At 38.2% G+C, this 22,424-nt stretch overlaps 2 protein-coding genes and 1 non-coding gene across 3 annotated transcripts; 1 reads left to right on the top strand and 2 right to left on the bottom strand.

Annotated features, from left to right (window-relative positions):
- Positions 1-3,494, top strand: LOC113679819 (heat shock cognate 71 kDa protein). The gene is made up of 5 exons (XM_027196790.2): positions 1-280; positions 433-506; positions 623-697; positions 829-958; positions 1,821-3,494. Exons 1-5 carry the CDS (start codon positions 76-78, stop codon positions 3,320-3,322), a joined length of 1,986 nt encoding a protein of 661 aa, XP_027052591.2. The 5' UTR covers positions 1-75; the 3' UTR covers positions 3,323-3,494.
- A 955-nt stretch (positions 3,495-4,449) lies between these two features.
- On the bottom strand, positions 4,450-13,678 carry LOC113679820 (LIM and senescent cell antigen-like-containing domain protein 1). Its single transcript, XM_027196791.2, has 13 exons — positions 13,369-13,678; positions 11,331-11,376; positions 10,738-10,804; positions 9,338-9,458; positions 8,442-8,482; positions 8,176-8,206; positions 7,955-8,035; positions 7,206-7,301; positions 6,692-6,746; positions 6,387-6,479; positions 6,095-6,143; positions 5,306-5,381; positions 4,450-5,085 (listed from the first exon to the last, which is right to left on the bottom strand). Exons 1-13 carry the CDS (start codon positions 13,506-13,508, stop codon positions 4,971-4,973), a joined length of 1,011 nt encoding a protein of 336 aa, XP_027052592.2. The 5' UTR covers positions 13,509-13,678; the 3' UTR covers positions 4,450-4,970.
- A 1,228-nt stretch (positions 13,679-14,906) lies between these two features.
- On the bottom strand, positions 14,907-16,640 carry LOC113679821 (uncharacterized). The gene is made up of 2 exons (XR_016186124.1): positions 16,012-16,640; positions 14,907-15,315 (listed from the first exon to the last, which is right to left on the bottom strand). It is a non-coding gene; the product is annotated as an uncharacterized LOC113679821 (transcript).
- Positions 16,641-22,424: the final 5,784 nt, after the last annotated feature.

Genomic DNA, 22,424 nt, shown 5'->3' with positions numbered 1-22,424 from the left:
GTCACACGGAATACGTAAGCCGCGAAGTTCTGAACTAACGTTTATTATCTCCCCAGTCAAATTTTTGCACCAAAGATGCCTGGAACCCCAGCTATAGGAATCGATCTTGGTACTACGTACTCGTGCGTTGGTGTAATGCAACATGGAAAGGTTGAAATTATCGCTAATGATCAGGGTAACAGAACAACTCCTAGTTACGTCGCTTTCACCGAAAATGAAAGACTCATCGGAGATGCGGCGAAGAATCAAGTCGCCCTCAACCCCACGAATACAGTGTTCGGTGAGTCTTTTTCTCTAGCGTTTTAGCTAACATTAAACCTTAGTGCGAGAGAAATATTTTTCATTTTAAAAGTAGAAATGCTTGCGTGGGTAAAACCTGTGTCCGCCATGTTGGTTTTCAATATGCTTACGAAATCATTTCTGTTCTTGCAGACGCAAAGCGTCTAATCGGGCGAAAGTATGACGAGGAGTCTGTCAGATCGGACCAGAAACACTGGCCTTTCGCGGTGAGTAATATTATCTCCGTGTAAGCTACGCCTGAATTTGTAAAACGTAAATTTGAAGTTTCTTCGGCCTCCTCAGGAAGTAGTTCGATGGTAATTGTTTTCACTTTCACTTTCAGGTAATCAATGATGGTGGTCGACCAAAGATTCAAGTCGAATACAAAGGCGAGAAAAAGTCCTTCTTTGCGGAAGAGGTAAGCGTGTCTTGGGTTCATTCGTTTAAAAGTCACATAGGGATGGTTTTATTCGTATTGCGTAATCTGACTAGTCGTCAACCACGCGCCTTCATCGTGTTCATGTGTAATTTTTTTATTCTCTCTATTAGATTTCCTCCATGGTTCTGACCAAAATGAAGGAAACTGCAGAGGCTTATCTTGGGTCCAAAGTCACCGATGCAGTTGTCACTGTTCCGGCATATTTCAATGACTCGCAGAGACAAGCCACGAAGGATGCCGGTAAGCTGTCAACACGCAACGGCAATCAACTCCATTTAACCTGTTGGAAGTAGTTGTGCCTTCTTCTCTGATACTACTTTCGTTCCTCTACACTTGCGTTTGTTTCCAAGGTTATAAGGAGTAGGCTTTTTGGGGGGGGTTAAAATCTTTGAGCATGCGTAGCGGGGATGTACAAAGTTCACCTTCCACGTGTTTTTTCTACTCTCTTATTCTCACCCACACCCTTGTGGCGGTAGAAGAAGCAAATTACGTCACGAGACCGTACGAAGAGATAAAGTAACTTAACCCATAGCTCCTAGATTAGATTTGTAATTTTCTTCACTGTTAACCATACTATACTTATAATGTTAGTTCAGAGAATTTAGTATTGGATCAACTAATTATCCCTAAATTGATGTTTCCTTTATTCTCATCACTTATCTGGTTGATATTGTAATGAGAAATTCTTTCTTGGTCACTTGTGGGAGATGAAGGGTTAAGTTAACTAGGCTTAATTTTAAATTCTGAAAATGATGGTTTCTTGGTGTGAAGTTACATTCTTTTAATCTAAAACGTTTCACCAATTTTGAGTGCCTAAAATCTTGAACATAAAATTTCTTCAATGATTGTAAAAGCTTGAATGATTGGCCACCTAACATGTCTTCATTGGTGTTGTGAGGATGCCTTACAAGTTTTGTCATGATTATCGTTTATTTTGTGTCATTTTATTTATTTTCTTATGTTTTTTTTCCTCTTTTTTCCACAAATTTTGCTTGGAATGTTTTTTAAGGTATCTATGTTTCTCCCTGTTGATAACCTTTAGCAAGAGAAACAACAACCAACTTCTGTGTTTTAAACTTATTCCATGTATTAACTTTTGTAGGAGTCATTGCTGGCCTTAATGTTCTTCGCATAATCAATGAGCCAACTGCTGCTGCCATTGCCTATGGTTTGGACAAGAATGCTGCCAAAAACACAGAGCGTCATGTTCTCATCTTTGATCTTGGTGGAGGTACCTTTGATGTGTCTGTTCTTACAATTGATGATGGCATCTTTGAAGTGAAGTCAACCTGTGGTGATACCCATTTGGGAGGTGAGGACTTTGACAATCGTATGGTTGATTACTTCAAGAAAGAATTCCAGAGGAAATATAAGAAAGATATCTCGGGCAACAAGCGAGCCATGCGACGGTTGAGAACTTCTTGTGAAAGAGCCAAGAGGACCCTCTCTTCAAGTCATCAGGCCAATATTGAAATAGACTCTCTTTATGAGGGCATCGATTTCTATGAGCCATTCAGCCGTGCAAAGTTTGAAAAAGAAAATGGAGACCTTTTCCGCGCAACTTTGACTCCTGTTGAGAAAGCTCTGAAAGATGCAAAGTTGTCAAAGGAAAAAATTGATGAGATTGTCTTGGTGGGTGGCTCTACTCGCATTCCCAAAATCCAAGAGTTACTCAAAGATTACTTTGATGGCAAAGAGTTAAACAAGAGCATTAACCCTGATGAAGCTGTAGCTTATGGTGCAGCAGTACAGGCAGCCATCTTGCATGGAGACAAGAGTGAAGCTGTGTCAGACCTGCTGCTTCTGGATGTGGCTCCCTTGTCTCTGGGTATTGAGACTGCTGGAGGTGTTATGACAGCACTCATCCAACGCAACACAACAATCCCAACAAAGAAAAGTCAAGTCTTCACAACATATGCAGACAACCAACCTGCTGTTTTGATCCAAGTGTATGAAGGTGAACGTAGTATGACCAAAGACAATCATCCACTCGGAAAGTTTGAGCTCACTGGCATTCCTCCTGCTCCTCGTGGTGTTCCGCAAATTGAGGTCACATTTGATGTTGATGCCAATGGAATTATGAATGTTTCTGCTGTGGACAAAAGCACTGGAAAAGAAAACAAGATTGTCATCACAAATGACAAAGGTCGATTGTCCAAAGAAGACATAGAGCGCATGGTGAAAGAGGCTGAGAAGTTTAAAGACGATGATGACAAGCAGCGTGACAAAATTCAAGCCAAGAACTCTCTAGAGAGTTATGCTTACAACATGAAGAGTACAATTGAAGATGACAAAGTTAAAGACAAGATCAGTGAAGATGACAAAACGGTTATCTCCAATAAATGCAAAGAAGTCATTGACTGGTTGGATCAAAGTGATGGAGCCTCAAAGGAAGAGTTTGAGAGCAAGCAGAAGGAGCTTGAGAAGGTGTGCAATCCCATCATAACCAAGCTCTACCAGGGTGCAGGTGGAGCACCTGGTGGAATGCCTGGAGGTGGAATGCCTGGAGGTGGAATGCCTGGAGGACCAGGTGGCTTCCCTGGAGGACCAGGTGCCACACAGCAAGGAGAATCCTCAGGTCCTACCATTGAGGAAGTAGATTAAGTTTGATGAACTTACCTCTCCAACTTTGTTTACAGGATATGTGCACTAGCTTATACTGTTGAGAATTTAACCAGTTAACTGTTTGAGTTACTGTCTTAGCAACAGTAGTTTCATTACACTATGTATCCTGCACATGTAAGAGCCAAAGAATAAAAGGTTTTTATTCAAGAAAGACTGTGCAAGACATTTTTGGGGTCACTGTAAAATTAAAGTTTTTGGCTCACATCTGTTTTCTATGTTTCTTGAGAGCTCTGTATGTGTCCTACACATACACAATGGCAGTATAAAATTGTACCACCATTGATCAGCAAAGACAGGCACATCTAAAAAACCTTCTGAGTAAGGTACGTTGGCCTATGGAAATTCATCACTTCCAGAGTATATCAGGTTACTGGTAACTCAAGGTCGAATTAGTTGCAAGGAATGATAATAGCAGCATGTAGTGAAAAGTTAGTGTACCCCAGCTATTGCATCATGGAAAATTAATGAGGAAGGGTGGTGCTCCTTCACTGTGTTGGAAAGACATGTTTAACATCTTGAAGTAGAGCGCATTTAAACGTAATGCTCAGTGAGCAGGTCTCTTTTTGCATGACACACAAAGTGCTTCTCCTTGGTATGAAATAGTTGACTGCCCATAGGAAGGTGTAAAAGGTGACTCGTAGCACTGCATCCATCAACTCCATATCTTTTTTTCTCAAATGATCACGTCTAGTAATGCCCAGTTAAACCAATGTCTACCTAACTATTGAAGATGGACAAATTTCTTGCTTTGGTTGCAATTCTTTCTCAATGTTTCACTCAGATTGCCATGCAAAAAGGGTTAACCAGTAATGAATGATGTGCAACTTCACCCTTATGTTAATGTCTGACTATATGACCATCCTAAAAAAACAAGTGCACCACAAAAGAAAGCAACTTTGAAAAGACAGAAAGAAAATCTGCCCACTCTGTCAAAGGTGTATGATTTTGAGGAGGTTGGTATTCTTTAGAAGAGGACCCAGTCACTGTAAAAGATGACCATACATTTATTAAGTTCTGAGTGAGACTAAAGTATCCATAAGAGTTAACCCAACATTCACAAAAATCAGTAGTTTGTATATTTTGTGATTACACCTTTGTTCCTTTCATTTTGCTTCCGATTGTTTTATTTTTTTTCTCAGGACAACCCATCATTTCTGAACACAGCTAAGGTATTTTAAATAGCTTGAATAACATCCTCAGTCCTGTCTCTTTCATAAAAAGTGTATTTACTCAATTGAGATCCTTTTGTTTTGTATGTTTTTTATTTTTTTTGCTCAAGAGTCAGTGAACCCTTTCTTTCCTTAGATTTCATTAAAGGTTTGCCTCGCCATCTTTCACACAACTCTTATGTTATTTTGGATAACTTGACATTGGATCAACAAATAATCCCCTGAATGTTGCTCTTCTTTATTCTTGTCATTTTTCTGCTTCACATTGTGTTGATATTGTAAGGAGAAACTCTGTATTGGTCACTGGCAGAAGTTAAAGAGTTAAGGTTGTAGTAGCTCAAATCATTTTGCTGGGTGCGAGAAAGTGGTCAGCAGGTGTGAGCTTCCTTAGCACTATATTGACAAGTATAAAGTAATATATTGGAGGATAGATATAAAAGTGCTCAGTTTTCAGGCTGCTACTTTCTGCTAGCTGTCTGCTCTGCTTTTTTCAATCTCTTCTTGAGCTCAAGAGGCATCTTTTCATAGCACTTCTTGCACAGTGGCTGCATGTCAAATTCATGAAATTTGCTCCTGCCAAGAAAAAAGGGATTATCTGAACATGGAAAATTGACAACTTCAAGCAATGCCATCCCTCTTGAAATTAAGATTTCTTGCGGCTTTGAAACTCACAAAATTTAAATAGGTGATGTGGCACATGCGAAATCAGAGCAAGGAGAGTTGTGATGAGATAGAAAGGCACTTGAAACACAATTATAGTCCAGTGGTGCAAAAAAAACCAGCAATTACTCACTTGAGATTTAAAGAGATGTTGCATCCAATGCAAGTGAAATGCTGAACACACCAGCACTTGTGAAGGGCATTTACCACTGCATAATAAAGAAACAAATTCACTAACATGAATTTTAAATTAAAATACTCTGCAAAAACATATATTGTCACTAACAGTTCATTTTGGTTGGTTTGTGTTAGCTGGCATGAGAACAATTTTTTCAATCTGCAAACAAGATCCCTGCCTGGGGTGTGAGAGCTTAAGGTTAAAGTTGAAAATTTGCTGTTCATCATTTTGTTTTGGTGGCTGTAACAACAACCTAATTTCAGAGCAAAATGGCTGTTACCAAGAAAGTTTCACCTTAGCACTACAACAGAATTCCCCAAATCTCAATGTATTTTATCTCTCTTTCTGGAAGGATAATGCTTTGGTTGATTCAGTCTGAGGGCAACTTCAATACTTAACAACAGAACCTAAAGCTTTATAAACATTATACCTCATAGAGGCCTGAATTTTTTTTCAGGCCTTATTTTCACTATTGCCTAAATAGTGTTCATTACTGCTTTGATATTCATTTCTTAAACTGCAGTTCACACATGGTTTTCATATATTCACAGTCATTGATTATAGGTTCTGTTGTCAAGTATTGAAGTTGGCCTCAGACTGAATTAAAAAAAACATCATTATATTGATAATGGTAATATTATAATAGCAATTATTTCTATTATCATTATCATCATCTTTCCCATCATCATCTTCATTATTATTAATATTATTATTATCCTTATTTCCATTGCTATTGTTCCTCACCATCTCCAACAATGGCTTTGTTGCATTCAAAGCATACATCACCAAACAGCTGCAAAAGAAACAGGAAAATGAAGATATCTGAGTCTCATAACATCATTAGGTTGTCAAAAGATTAAACCTATTCAATTAATACACTATCCTGGAACTAGTGAGTGTATTACCAAGTTGAAAATTAATGAGCTTTGTAATGATTCAGTTATATTGAACAAGAGCAAGTGAGGCAACTGCATATTTAAGTTAAAAACTTAAAAAAAAAAAAAAAAAAAAAGTGATCAATTTATTTTCCACCCACCTCATTGTAGTGAGTTTCACAGTAGGCCAGTCCCTTCCTTTCATAGTAACGATGTCCATAGAAAGGCTTCTCACACTTAGCACACACAAAATGCTTGTAAAAAAAAAATTCTCACTTAGCATCCACAAATTTCACCTCTCTAAAAACTTTACTTTTCCAGAGAATAAATTGGACTATAACCAACAAACAAACAAACGTCACTCTTACATGTACCACAGGATACTATGAAAATTCAAGTGATATAACAAGAATAATTTTGATCCCTTGGTCATATATATGGCTGAAAATCTTAAGAGTTTGTTTACCTCAACATGCCATGCTTTTCCAAGGGCATGTACCACACGCTCCTCAACAGGCCGCCTGAGATGAAAAATGTGTCACCAATAATTATTTTAGAAACAATTTTCATATCAACAGTTAACCCTTTAACTCTCAGAAGTGATTAAAATACAACTTTGATATGACTATGATATCCATACATTTGATTATCCAGCAAACAGGTGATGAGGATACTCAAACTTACAAGCAAGGGTTATCTTGATCAGACAATAAAATTTTCATAACTTATTTACAAGGACAAGGAAATTTGTAGGGTCATTTAAGTTGTTCATTGGTCCAGTTTTGTCACTGTGCTTTCTTGCTGTCTTTTTCCCCTGTACCACAGAGTAATCCTAAAGCATGTTTTGCCTGTTCCAATACCCTAATATGGTAAAATGCCATTATCGTGGAATAATAATTCTTGATATTCACCTGTAGGTGGACTATTATACTCAATTTGAAAATTAACTTGAAGGTGACTTGCATTTCATGTATACTTACCTACAAGCACCACAGATTGGTGTCCCCATTTTGTCATGGCATCTCAAACAGTACAACTCTGTGTCTCGCTTGCGACATAGATGGTCCAGCTCTTTGCTGGAAAGATCATTAAGAAAAAAAATGGGGAAAAGAAGCTTTTCAAAGGTGTTTCCTCACTTGCAGAACATTCCTTAAAACTATTATCAAGAAATAATTTCCATCTTTTGAATTCTAAGTTTTAATACTAATTTTAAAAAAAATGATATAGTAATTATCTTGAAAGTCATTAGTTACACCATTGTTAAGTCACCAGTGTTATCCTTTTCAGTTGGTAACATGTCAAATTTACTTTCTGTAGCACCTCTTACTACAGCTTAAAATTGCTTTAAAAATTCAACAGGTAAAAGGATTGTTCTATTGGTTTGAAAATTTCCTTTACTTGTTGTGCTCAAAATAAGGGAGAACACAAGAGTCACTTTAGAGTGATGCAAAAAGGGGAATTTCTGATTGATTGTCACAAAACCAAAACCAAAGGGTTGATAAGAACACAAAGTAACTACAAGAAAACTGCTTGAAGCCCAGGAAAACACAAGGGACCAGGTCACAAATTATTTTAGTTTTTATAATCTGCTTGGTCGAGAGGATGGCATAACTTTCTGGACCAGTCAAAAAGTGATGTAAAGCAAAACCATTTAAAGAAATCCTGGATTACTTTCAACACTCCATTTAAAAGTTCTACATATGAAAAAAAAACCCAATCAATATCTTACTTGCATGAGAAGCAGTTGTAATGCCAAGGATGCACAGGCTCACCCATGTACATCAAATGCTGTCCTTCAGGAATGTAAGTACTATTGACCACAGAAACAGTTTTAGTGTCTTCAAATACATTATAATAATTATATCTCTCAGTTCCAAGTACATGTGGGCACAAAAGAAAAACGGAAACAAAGTGGATGAACAAACCATCAACAATTCACTGTATACTTACTGACACTTGCGGCACACGTATCGTCCCGTTTCTGGAGAAAACAATTTTTTTTTCACTTTATAAGTAAGTTATAATAAAAGAAATGTCAATGAAATAAAAAAATTAGTTAAACATACATAACAATTTTCATTACAATTATTCTTCAAGGGTAAAAAATGGCAAAGTGCTTGGTACAATCCCCTGCAAACAAAGTTTACTTTAAATTCTCAAGGAAGGTCAAAAAATATGCACACCATTATAACACACCATTATAAGTATTTTCTTACTTTTAGTCTTTTCATCTGCATTGCATTTCTTGCATAGTGCCCTAGAGTACAGGAAATAGTATTGGCTTGATGTAAATTGAAAAATTTACCTCTTTAACCCCCCCTACTGGTATTTCTCCTTACAGTCTCACCCCCGAATCAGAAATTAAGGTCATGAGAATATATGAAATAATTGCAAACTCAAAGAAGCTCTTGATTGTTTGACAAATTCTCCTTATAAATACTATAAGAAATGAATAGAGAACAGCATGGAGAATTTGCATACTGATATTGGGGTGTAAAGAGTTGATATCTGAAAGAGGTGTTTAAGACTTATCACACTGCTAAGCTAAGAGACAAACATTTTTAACATCTAAATTCTTAGGCTGTCATTCAATAGGGCATGTATCCCATCTTGACATAATTTTCTTTTTTTGCATGATAGAGCTACTTTGTGGCTTTCTGGCTTGTTTTGATATGACAAACACCCTCCTCTACTTCTTTTGGTTGATTTTGGCCACACTTCCTTGAATTAACATGAATTAACATGCACACAAAAAAAAATGGTTTTCATTCACAGTATCTTGTAAATACCATGAAAAGGAATTTTTTGATTAAAATGATTTACAATTTTTTTTTACCATCTTTACTAATGAATTTTACCTTTTTTACACCTCTTTTTCCATACACCCCTCTAATTCCTGAGATATGATTGTTAATTCTCCCCTTGAAAATTACTTACAAGAACTTAGTATTAGACCATGATGACAACTTTTACCTGATAAGTTTGAGTATTCTCAGTACCTGTTTGCTGAACAGTGTGTGGATATTACCAGGGAGAAGTCAATTGTTTATCACTTATGGGAATTGAAAGATTAAATTTATGTGTGAGAAATATTTGCACTCTTTAAACTCACCTGCCTGCGTTTTTGACAAACCCAGAGTCTGCCAGTCCATCATTACAGATTTCACAACGGAAGCAATCAGGATGCCAGTTAGCTTGCATAGCTTTAATAACACGCCCAACCACAAATTTACCTACAAGGGAAATCTAAATGTTAGGGTGTTCAGTAACTGAGTCTTAAAAAATTTCACCCCATCACCTCTGCAATGTGAAAGCTAGACTCTCCAGACTGATAAAAATACCTAGCTTTGAAGAATATTTTTGAGAATTTGGTTTTAAATCCAGACATTATCATCAAATTGGAAATCTTTTTCAATCTTGCTGTTTTCTTACTTGATGGTGTACTTTGAATATGGGTCATTAAAAAGTTGGACACCCTTGGGAGTATCCAGGTTCATAGTCTACCCTCAGTTTTCATAAATTTAGACCTCTCAACCTTGCGTCCTGTGCACTAACCCTTTCACTCCCATGAGTGACCATGACAGAATTTGTCCTCACAATATTGGTACAATATCAACCAGATAAGTGATGCAAATAAAGAAAAATATTAATTTGGGGATAATTTGTTAATCCAATACCAAATTCTCTGAACTAACATTATAGGAATTGTATGGTTGGTAGTAAGGAGAATTACAATTTGATCTGGGAGTAAAAGGATTAACTGTGTGGCCAATGTGTCTCCCACTCAAAAAAATTCTCAGAGTGACAAGATTTTGATAAGTATCTTATCTAGAAGCAGCAGCTATACTTCATGCTGTAGACAATGCAATTCTGGTAGTATAAGCCACTTTATTATATACTCAACAAAATATTGCGTTTCTGATTGGTCAATGATGAATGCATAAGTAGATTATAGAGTGCAATAGAGGTTATAGAGTGCAATACGGAGAAGTTGCCATGGAAACACCGGGGAAGCGCCAAATTTGAACACCAAATTATAAAAAAATGGCTGACAGCCGGTTTGCTTTGTCAAACCAAAACATCGTTGAGCAACTTAAAGAAAATGCGAAAAACAAAAACACGTTGAAAGCTACACAGACCTGGTTAAATGTCTGGCAAACATGGGCGACTCAACGAAAAGTAAACCCAAAAATGGAAGAATACGAGCACGAACAACTCGATAAAATGTTGGAGTAATTTTGTCGAGAATTTAATAAATAAAAAATCGTATGAACCTGCTCGTGCATTTCGTGATTTATGGTCACTCGTGATGTTTTGAAAGTTCTCAAATTGCACTCGCCTACGGCTCGTGCAATTTTGAGAACTTTCAAAACATCACTCGTGCCCATAAATCACGAAATGCACTCGCGTTCATACGATTTCCTATACTTATGACTGTGCAGACTTAACCTTGTGTAATTGGGCAGGTCCTTAGATGAAAAAAGCTGTTCAGCAAACATTGGGCACACTTACCACACTGTTTGCAACAAGGAGCAAACAAAGTCTGGAAGTCTTCTTCACAATATCTTCGCTCATCATACTAAAATACAAAGCATAGCCCATGAGATTTCAGAATGAGTTAATTCTCTTCTGACCAATGGCTTTAAATTCATACATGAACTGAGGGTCTAAGTACAGGTTACAGAAAGCCTAGTGGCTTAAGGTGAACTTTAATTCTTCCTTTTTGGCCAACAACCATTAAAAATTGCCTCAACATGCTAAATTATCAATCCTACATGGCTGGATGTTGAGAATGCATGTTGTGTTTTTAACACCTGATAAGCTTCTTTACCCCTTTCCACCCAAAAATCAGCATGCATATTTTTCATACTGTTCTCTATCCATTTCCTGAGGTGCAGACAAGCAAATCAAGAGTATCTTTAGTTGCTGATCATTTCCTTTATTCTCATAACCTTAATGTTTGATCCAGGGGTGATATTGTAAGGAGAAATTAGATGATAACATCAAAGGGTTAACATGAAAGCAGTCATATATTTTTCAAGTTTCTATTTTAGGCCAGGGTGTATATATTCTCTTAAATAAAAGAAAAACAAGCAAAAACTTGCCTCATAAAACAAGCCATCAGGAAAAGGCTGAAAGCATTGCACACAACTAGTAAAACAAAGCAAAAAGTGAAAGGTCACATTAAACAAAGCTAGCAAACCCTGATTTTAACTGTTTCTGAAATAATATTACTTTGTACGCAATCAAGTCAACCATTTCCAATCACAAAGTAACATTAATCCTACTTTTGCTTAAGTATAAAATGTGTAGAACACACATTTTGGGTAACTTATCCATGTGGCTATCTTATTTGTTAAAGACTGAGAAATTCATACTTCAATTTTATCTTTACCATGGTCACCACAAGTGAATTTGTTTTCAAATTGCTAGCCACTTGCACAAAATTGGACATGGAACTGATCGTTTAAAACTATATGCATGTAAAACATAATGCATGGCTTTAAAACATGTTTTAAATCTTACACCAAGTCCTAAATGAGTGCATGCAATGAAAGAGAGGGAAAAAAGCATATTCTTAATTGACTCTAAGTATCATATTAATATACTTAAGTTAGTCTGACAGTTCATAATTGTCAAATCACAGGTATCCTGAGCTCACATCTCAAGAAAAAGCAAACAAGTAATAGGTTGCACACTACGATTGTGACCATTGTTCAAATGGAGGTGGTTTGCACCAAGAGAATCCTTCCAATCTGCAATTTTCTCTCACCCAGGCATGATACAACCAGTTTCGTGTCCATATATCACAAGGTAATTAAGGTGCATAAACTGAGAGTACCTCCTCTGTTCTAGATAAAATTCACCTTGGACCTGAGCTTCTTCCACAGCCATGTTCACTCTTGACATTAAAAGAATAGGCAGAAAGAGGTAGAATTGGAAATGCTGGTGGGAAACACTTGTTTTAAGTATAATGCGCAGGGAATTTTAGAATTGAGTCATTTTCCAGCTTGCAGTGATCAGAGATTTTAAACTTTGGATGGAAAAATTGCCAATTTGAAGGATTTTCAGGGTGCAAACTGCCTCTGTGTGAACAATGGTCAAAATCATAGTGTGCAGTCTTGGCTTCATCTCATAGCAGGAATAACAGTGATGGCAAAGCAAGCTTAAAACAGCACAGAATGCCAGAAACCACAATGGACACACAAGGAGTGAGTAAGTGTTATAAATCTTGCATGTAAAATGTTCATATTTGGGAATATTTAATGTTGTAAATCCATCATATTTCTTTCCTCATACTATTCCTTATAACGCATTCAAATTCACAACAGTTCCTCTGTTGAGAATTTGAATCCTCTAACACCGCGTCACACAGCACATGAGGCTGTCATGAATTACCCTTGTGCTTTTTCTCGAGACATGAGTGCGGTATGCCTGTGATCAAATTTGGAGGTGTTTGTACACTGTTTAGGGCCCAACTAAGGAACAGCATACAAATAAAATTTACCTGACCTAAAAAATGACAACGACAACAACAACAACAACAAAAACAAAAACATTCAAGTGTATTCAAGAAAAGGTAGTTTTTAGAACTTCAGAGTGACTACTCGACTGCATAGAATTCATATCAAACACCAAACTGAATACCCACTGAGATTAGAATTATTGTACAACAAATGAGGTAACACTGATTGAGTATTCAACCCGGCAATTTTTAATTTCCTTTCCCTTGCATTCACACCTAATTTTTGGGCAGACATGACTTCCGATCGCGAATAAAGGTGGGGTAAATTCCTGTAATTTTTTAAGGCAGCCTTCAGACTAAATGAACCAACAAATCTAACACAAACTAGTTCGAGAAAATGATTTATACTGATTTACAAAATTTCTCTCCGAAAAATTAAGGGTCATTAACACTAAAATGGCTTGAAAGTCAAACCTTATCTATAAAAGAGATTTCGGAACTAAAAACTGAATTTGATTAAATTGAAGCAGTTATCTCTCTAGGTCAGGCAGACGCCCGTGGATTAAAATTGTCTGTTGTAAGTATCACGTCTTCTTTCGAGAAAATAAGAGAAATTTCACAAAGGCAACAGTGTCAATTAATTATTTATCTTAACTTCACAGAAATTAATGACTTACACAAAACAGCGCTCGTGTAGAATTTGACCATTGGAATTTACCATTCGCTCGTCAACCCCAAAACTCTCTTGACAAACCGCACAGATAGCGTTCCCCAGTCCGTAACCCGCTGGCGGTGGCATGTTGTTTTGAACTGGCATTCTTATTAGAAGGCAAGAAGAAAATCCGATCTGACTACCAAATAGTTATCACGAAGGTAAACGAAAGCCCTGAAACTGAGATTCTCACCGGGATTGACAATAACAACGAATGACTGTGGCCTCTCCTTGAAAAGTGAGAAAACTGGGTACTAGCTGAACACAAGCTTCCACTGACGGGGTAGGGACGGTGGGGACAAGATTCCATTTGTTTTCAAGGAGCGTGACCCTCTCTGTGTCACGCCCAGCAACTACGTGTAGAGTAACCGTTGTGGAGAGCAAAATTTTTGACGTTCATAGCACCCTCAATACTTTGTCTTACTTCCTCTGATGCACAGACAATCTCCGGGCGGGACAGTCAGTTCCTTGGTCATCACAGGTTACTTGATAAAGGATTTCTTGAACAGGGTCAGAGTTTACTACCACAAAGGGAGCAAACCATCGAATGAATCCCGATACTAAATTCAATACCTGATATCACAAAGTATCAGACTCAAGGCAGACGACAAATTAAAATAAATCATTTCACTTTCTTTTTATTCCATAATACTAAATCAGCAACCAATCAATTTGATCCCTGAGAATCATAGTCGTTTTCATATCTATTTGATATATATCCTAAGCTTAAATTCTAAGCATTGACTGACAGTCAGATCATGAGCTGATCAGAAGATATCTTCTCTAAAATAAGCCTTAACGTTGAAAATCTTTCTCATAAATAATCTTTTCAACTTCTTTCGCCTTCATTATGAGGCTGTGCTACTAACAATATTGTCTAGCCCCTCCCTTCCCTCCCCCCTTCCCTTTCTCCCTTTCCCCCACGATCATTTGTTTCATTTTAACGTCAACACTGAGTCTCCAAACATCATTAATATGCGGCAAAATTAGTTTAAAAGAAGCCTCTACTCTCTATCCCCTCTTCCATTTTCGTCGCGCTTCCTCAGCTCGCCTGCAAAACGCAAGAGAAAAGGAATATGACATCTGCTATTTCATAAGCACTCTCAAGCGCTCTTAATAAGTCAAGTTTCCTCTGATTGGTTAAAAACAAGGGTATTCAATCGATCAATTAGAGTAAAAGAAATTACCTCAAAAAGTCATTGAAAACTCAGAATAAACACATGTTAATAACTTCACACTAAGGAAAACACGAGTGATCATGGCCTGGTCGTGACTGATTCTGATTCGTTGAGCGACTGGCGTGAGTCTTCTGACTGATGGCAGAATGAAGGTAACGGAGCAAAGCATCCCCCACAACTTTTGACATTCGATCAAAAATTTGCTCCATAGTATTGTTACAATGAATCATATTCTCACTAGAACTAGCCTCCTCTTGAGCCGTTGTTTAGGATATCCCCCAACGCTTCCCAATCAAGAACATGCCTCTCCATTCCATACCCCATGTAGGCCAGTCATAGAGGACACCTCGTGCAAAATTCGTCCATTTCCAGGGGTGGACGCTGCGTGACATCCCAAACAACAGCTGTGAAGGAGAGTAATCTGAAATGTACGTTCAATAAACATGCAAAATGGATTGACTCTTTTCAATACTCAAACGGGGTGTCCGGTTCATTTATCAACTTCTTCCAGAACATAAGCGAAGCCAGTCTTCCGCTCTGCGGAATGCATGTCGGAAAGACGGTTAGCATGGTACCGAGGTAGTTATATCCAGGTCCCACATAGTGATACTCGCTCAGGTAGCCACAGGCGTCATGAGTTGCAGTGTGATACAGAATAGCATCTATTTCTTCTTTCTCTTTCCCCGTGATTCGATAATGTTTGTTGTTTGGGTTTGCGAGTTCTGTCCTACCTCCTGAAAGGCACAAGAAAAAATTTAACATTCGCATGATTTACATGGGGTAAATCAGGGAAGAGGGAAATTACTCTAATTTTGTGGGGATCAAAACCTTCTGAGGCTCGTAAGAGGGGTCACTTTTTTCAACTTTACTTTCGGCCAGATTTACTTTCAACCTTACCCTAACCTAACCCTAACCCTAAGCAATTCCATCGTTATTTCGGCGGTGAAAAGAATTGTGCTTCTTCATTGTACACTTCAAAAAAATCTTCGCTACAAGAAATTTCATTTTTGAAAATATTGCTAATGAACGCAGAAAACAGTAAGCCCGCACATTGAAAAAAATATATTTGAGGGATGCTAAACATAGAAGCCTCCATTTGGCTCGAAAACATTCTCGTATATTTGTCTCTGATCTGTTCTTCGAAGCTCACAGTTTTCGCTTTTGTACGCTTCTCTGAACAGACAATGTTCGCGGATAAATATGCGACCATGAAGGCTATTTTTTATTTATTAATTGGCCGTAAAAGGTTCTCCATGGATACAATTTTATTGATTTGGTTTAAGAAAAAAAAAAACCGTGAAAAAAAAAATTCCAGGTTAAACAAGCAAACATCAATTATGAGCCACGGTCTCAGTAGGGCCTCGAAAGAAATTGCAAATAGAGGGAGGCGTGTCCGGATAGAGCATGAAGCAAAATAGTTTCATACGAACCTACAGGATGCAAAAGAACACCGAACACTGGGTCAAGACCACCGAGTGTGTCTGCAATGATCTCTCCACATCTCAACTGCTGTTTGGTTCCCCAGTACCAATCGTCATCGCGTAAAAACAGCTAAGGGCTTCTTGTTGTTGTGAATGCACTGGAAACACTGCTGTTCTTGAATACTATTCTCCATGTCCTCTCGCTGTCCGCGAATGAGCAAAAGCCTCTTGTAGTCTGTCATCATTTTTGTTTCGTAGAAACCAGGTCTGCCCTTCGTACGAAGCTTGACGACTTCCTTAAGAGTGCTTTCTGCCTCTGAAGAAAGTCCTTTACCATTCTCCACAAGATTGTAAAGCTTCCTCAAATGTTTACCAAGGCTCTGAATTTCTTCATTTCTTGTAGCTACACTCGCTCTCCTGTCGCTAAAAGACGAGTAGAAGAGCTCTCTCAGATAACTTTCCCTTTGTTCCTTTGAGAGATACGAATGCATTTAAGTACACAAAACCGCGACAGCACTCTCAGCTCCAAAAGTGTGGCAAGTCGGTACATCAAAGTTCTTCATAACACACTTGGTAGTCCTACACTTCTATTCCATATTCATTGAAATGTTGTTTCCGAAAATGTTGTTAAGAAAAATTGCCAATATTTTGACATCTGCTTACGTCAACACGCGTCTTGTCCTGCAATTTGGTAATTTTGCAGGTGGTGAAATATTTTGCGGTTCCTGAATGGCCGTCGTTTGAAATTTTGCCATAATTCCTTTCTAGTAAGGGACCAGTCAGAATTTGTCTTGACAGAAAACAAGTCATTAATCATGAATAAACCTGTTGTGGGTGGTTATCAGTAAAAGAGAGATGAAGTGTCTTCTCACGTGCGTCATTAGCTCGACAAATAAACTTTTTTTTTCGAGTAAATAAACTGGTATAGAGCTATTCTTTTTCAGACCTTGTCGGCTTCGAAACCGGTCATTTTGGCGCCTTTTGCGTCTTTTTTATTTTGCAAGTTTGCTCGATATTATTTTTTCTCATAACTTACTGGCAACTTAAGCAGTCAACAATTACGCTCTCAAGAATAGGCGAGATACCAATCAATGCAAGTGTTGAAATTCCAAACGAAACGTTGCCGAGTGTTGCAATCGCTTGCAGCTATGGGCATCGAAAATTGATTAACGCCATAGACTAGGAAAACTTAAATTACCTGTGAAGCGTTTCTAAAGTAATACTTTTTCTCACGAGTTGCGAGAAAATCTTCCAATTTACAAGCTTGACAAAGTACTAAAAAGTTTATACCCTGTACTTTTAATTACAACTCATCCCTTTTAGACACGGTAGATCTGATATGAGTCGTGCGGGTTAATGGTTTGCTTATCGACTGGATATATATATGTTATTTGCCGGCTGGGAGGTCCGTATGGTGAAAAACTGTGACCGAGGTCTTGAAAATACTGCCCGAGGCCGTAGGCCGAGGGCAGCATTTTCAAGACCTCGGTCACAGTTTTTCACCATACGGACCGACCCTTAGCCGGTAAATAACATATTTATTGTTTTTAAACTTGACGAAATTCTTTCCGAAAGAACCCGAATGACTTATGGCCGTAAATACGGCAAGATCTTCCATAAACTGAACAATTTTTGAGTGAGTAAATGGTAGTTAAAATAGAGGTGATGCAAATTTAAGAGAGATGCCTCAGCGAAACATTTTCATTTCCGTAACGATAAAGGTGATTTAAAAGGCTTCCAAACAAACTTTGAAACATTATTTTTACAAGTATCTGTCGCAATCTGACACCTGTCAATTAGAGAGCGCGCAAGAAAAAAAAATCGTAGGAACATTTGAAAACCAACAGAACTAGTTTGGCAAGGACTGTCACGACAATGTTTTCTTAAAAATCAGTTAATGATCTAACGGAAAGTATTATTTACTCTCATCGACCATTCATTCATGTGCGAAGATTTACCTCTGTTCATTAAGTAAACGGCGAGGAAAGTAATTGTGAGTAAATTCATTTTTTTTATTTTGAAGTTGTGGGAGTTTGCTCGTTTGTTTGCTGTAATGGCGTGTTTAACTCTGATCTTTCCTTCACAAAAACTAAATTCGAACGGCACACTCCAACGAGACACAAGGGAATTTAATGCAGCCTTTTCTCAATTCCTTCAATTTCTGTTGTGCAATTTAAGGTACAATTGTCCAAATTGAACGGAATTGGAAAGACTCACCAGGAGCGTATATTTGTTGTAGAACTTAAATTAAAACTTCGCTCGCTTTTTTTTACTATGAACAAATTGCTCGAGAAAATTCAGATATTCAATGAATGAAAGTTCCATCGTTCAGTTTAACTGTAACCAAATACTTCACGTTTTAACTTTCTAGGTACTTTTTGTGAACGATTAAAATTAATTGCAGACGGTTTTTAGGCCGCTTGTCAACCAACGTAATGACACTATTGTTTATACAAATTCATTCTGAAACCAATATTTTTCTGTCAACCAAAGTGATTTGATAGAGAGAAAAGGGAGGATTCACAAGTTATTTATCGGCTTGAGGTAGTGACCGACGTGTTTGCTTAAAAATACTGCCCAGCCGGAAAACGAGGTATATTTATGAAAAATAACAACGAAAGTTGGGATGTACTCGGCGACTCACGAAAGCGTTACCGTGGCCCGTGGGCAGAGATAGGAAAATACAGACCGGGTAAAGAACCAATCAGATTGCAAGATTCGTTACCGTGCCCTCTAAAAAAACAATAATCCCTTTTATGCGATAAGCTCAATGATAAACGCGTTTTGGTGACTTCTTACTCATGATCTATTGGAGGACAGACGCAAAGATGACGTCACCATCGACTGTGTTTTGCTTTTTTGTATCATATAAAACAAATCGATTCAATGTTCCCGTGGGTCTGTACAGAAGAAGATCACAGAAGACTTCAAAATGTTGTAAGAACATCAGTGACACACTTGACTGCGCCTCGTGTCCACCTCCCCCCTCCCCCCCCATATTTTGACGTCATCTGTGAACAGACGCACGGCAACATGGAATCTGGTTGTGGACAATTGACACGAAAGGCGCGACGAATTTTGTTTGTGTGAGAATACACAGATATCTATGAGTACACAGGAGTTTCTCTGAGCACACAAGGGTATCAATGGGTTTGCATGAGTACACTAAGGTGCCCATGGTTAAGCAGCGGTTTACGCGAGCATACACGGGTACCTGGTTAAGAAAATTTATTTTATCTTTGCATGTGGCGACGCAATACTTTCTCTTTGAAGCTAAGCCAGTAATTGTACAAATTTCGAATTTGAAAAACAGCACTTACACTCCATACTTTGAATATAACGAAGCGCCTCTAAAATCAATTTTCTTACAATTTCACTCGGGAACTAAGCGCCTTTGAAAAAATATCGTTTAAAATTTGTTTTACTGGATTTGCTAGCCTTGCTCTGAAAAAGTCAGTTACAATTTACTTGGCAGGACAACTAAATAATTTTACGATAGAGAAAACATGGCTCTTAAATTTTGTTCAAAAACTGTTACACTCGGTTTAAGAGTACATTGTCCATTTTCCTGTCTCAAATTAATATAGGCAGAAGTCAAGCGAGCTTTTTACAAACATTTATTTTAGATTTCGTGGGCACCAGCCAATTCCCAAAATCAAATGTCACGCTGTCACCAGTCATCAAAGCCACTGTTTCTCATCCACTTTCTGACCTCGTGAAGAGATTCACTTTCACCGTAGAAAAAGTGCTCATAGAAGCAAGTCATAAACTGCTCTGTGGCTGCGTTGCCCAGGGCGCACCGTGTCCCCAACATTGAGCGAGCACCGGATCCTAGGAACGCTTGAGCGATACCAATAACTCCCTCGATTCTAATCTGTCCAATAGCGCCGTGACAACAGCTAAGTACCACCAGTTAAGCTGGCAGCTTAACTTGTGAAATGTCCGCCATCGTCTAATGGTAGTCCTCTTCAGGAAGAATGCAGCTCGTTGGGATCTTAGGAGAAAGAGCAATCTCTCCTCTATCGGTACCACCATGGGCAGCAATATGTATCAGGCTCACTGAACTTATCCCTTGAAGTACATCCTGCTTTGTTGCGCAGTCTCCAATCAACGATATCACGCCAAGAAAAGCCTTCAAAGCATCTTCGTTTCCCCTTTTGCACATGGCAATGGTGTTATGTTTTTGCGTCTTTCCTTGTAAATCACCTCTCCAACCACAGGGTCACCCATTATCAGTGCATTAGTGTGACCGTGATATTCAGGGGAACTGTCTAGGACGAGCTTGAGAGTGGTCAGAGATGGAACGATACGAAGCCCGAATGCCTCTGATAAATATTCGCCTCCTTTGTCACTCAGAGCCGCGAATGGTATCTAGTACAGACAGGAATCAGGGACAATTATGATCTTGGGCTCCGTCAGTAGTTCGGCCACAGGAGCAATCAATATCTTGTAACACAGGTGAAGATTTGTTCTGGACTGTTCGGTACCATGGTCACGAAAGACCGCTCACTGGTTTTCATAACAAAGTGAAATCGATTCTAGGTCATCTAGGGATCGATCTCCGCAATTCTGTTTGGGTAAAAATTCTAAGGCTGCGGAAGCTTTCTTTCAAATACTCATCTAGGTCAGGGACGAATCCTTTCACCACGTTTTTGTCCAGGCTCACAGTCTTTTTTAATAAGTGGATACCTCCTGTTGCTTTGAGAATCCAGAACCGAACATCCTCTTCTCCATCGGAGATGTAGAGGCAGGTAGAGTCAGTTCCTTTGTGACAATATTTTGAATCCCACACCATGATTGTGGATCACCTGAGGGCTGCTCCTCAATAGGGTCTCAACAGAGTACAGAGCTGCAATCAAGTCGCTTAGGCCTCTTGCCCGTCCCAGGACCTTTCAGGGACGTTAAGCAAACCAGCAAAGTGTACGTGATGTCAACGAAGACGTGGCAAAATAATAGATCTAATGGGCAGGACAATGGCTTAGCACGTGATTTTTTTAAAACTTAGTACGTTTCATAGCCGTCCTTTGCCAAACAACAACATGAAATTACCAAAATTTGCGCTGAGAACGGGAACCCCGACAGCAAATTATGTAAGTTTCCGTTTGGATGTCAATGCTACTCACATACATTTTGCAATCTTTCACCCGTTAAAATACGTTTTTCACGTGATCGAAACGTATATCAGTAAATACATTTTATTCTCACTGAAACATGTAACCTAGATATCAGTGATGTGTTTCTCGTTTTTAAATTTAGTTAAATACCGCAAGCCTATGGAGCCCGCAGTATTTGATAAAGTTTTAAACCAATCAGATAACAGTATTTCAAGTCGTGAAACTCAAAATGGCTGTACTTCTATTGAGTTTGGCGGGAGTTACTACATCACGGGCGACGAGCGGGGATAGAAAAAACGACCCAAATACGAGTGGTCAGCGGTGAAACAACTTTCATATTTCATATATAGACAGATCATTTGTAGTATCAGGAAACAACCGTGTTGTAAAGCCGAAGTGTAAACAGTTTACTTTGCTAAATAAAATGTTAAGCAATTCAAAAGTGTTGATTGTACATTTATCTTTTACTGCTTTAATAAACAATGAAGGCATGGGTGGCATCCGAAAGGTACCAAGAAGAAATAAATGTACGTTTTGTAGTTGCAGAAAACAATCGTGTTGTAAAGCCGAAATGTTACCAAGTTACACTTCGCTACTTAAAAAGTTAAGCAATTTTCCTCAAGCTTTAACTGGAACAATACTTTTAATGCTCTATTAACCAACGGAGGCATCGGGAAAGGCATTAGTGACACCGGGAAAGGCATCAAGAAGAATGATATTCACGTTATGTAACTTGTTGTGTGACGAAAAAAACGTATCTTGACTTGTTCAAAGCATTAATCACAGTTGGCTTCCTTTTCACTTGAATTTTGTATCCACAGCCTAAGATGAGAAATTTAAAATTTCTATCAGCTGAAGTTCTTTTACTGCATATTATATCTATTCAATCGCCCCCAATTCACGTGGAAAAAAGGCAAGTAGGAAAACACTGAGCTTCGAGAAACAGCCATGTTAAGGCTAATGTATTTACCATTCCTTAAATATTTACAATCAAGACCACTCGTTTAGGAGACCTTTTCTCAAAAGATCCACACGTGCAAATAATGCTGTTTTCCGTTGGAAATGTTTTTCTTCCTATTCAATTGAACAACTGACTTAGCGTTTAAGCCGAGAAAAAAATCACAAAGTTTGAATTCTAGGAAAAATTGCTTAAACTGTGAAGTAAACTGTTAACATTTCGGCTTTACAACACGATTGTCTCTGGAACAATAAATTATATGTCTCTATATGAAGTATAAAAGCTGTTTCACCGCTGACCGCTCATATTTGGGTCGTTTTTTCTATCCCCGCTCGTCGCCCGTGATGTAG

This window comes from Pocillopora damicornis, chromosome 4 (genome assembly GCF_964200805.1).
Source record: "Pocillopora damicornis chromosome 4, jaPocDami1.2, whole genome shotgun sequence".
NCBI classification, from domain to species: Eukaryota; Metazoa; Cnidaria; class Anthozoa; order Scleractinia; family Pocilloporidae; genus Pocillopora; species Pocillopora damicornis.
Note: the sequence above shows the minus strand (reverse complement) of the source record. Positions and strands in the feature narration are given on the sequence as shown.

Coding starts and splice junctions, on each gene's coding strand:
- LOC113679819 (XM_027196790.2), top strand. CDS start 76: ATGCCTGGAACCCCAGCTATAGGAATCGATCTTGGTACTACGTACTCG. Junction 281..432: donor CCCCACGAATACAGTGTTCG/GTGAGTCTTTTT, acceptor CTGTTCTTGCAG/ACGCAAAGCGTCTAATCGGG. Junction 698..828: donor AGTCCTTCTTTGCGGAAGAG/GTAAGCGTGTCT, acceptor TCTCTCTATTAG/ATTTCCTCCATGGTTCTGAC.
- LOC113679820 (XM_027196791.2), bottom strand. CDS start 13,508: ATGCCAGTTCAAAACAACATGCCACCGCCAGCGGGTTACGGACTGGGG. Junction 9,459..10,737: donor TCCTTGTTGCAAACAGTGTG/GTAAGTGTGCCC, acceptor TTTCCCTTGTAG/GTAAATTTGTGGTTGGGCGT. Junction 6,747..7,205: donor CCAATCTGTGGTGCTTGTAG/GTAAGTATACAT, acceptor TTTTCATCTCAG/GCGGCCTGTTGAGGAGCGTG.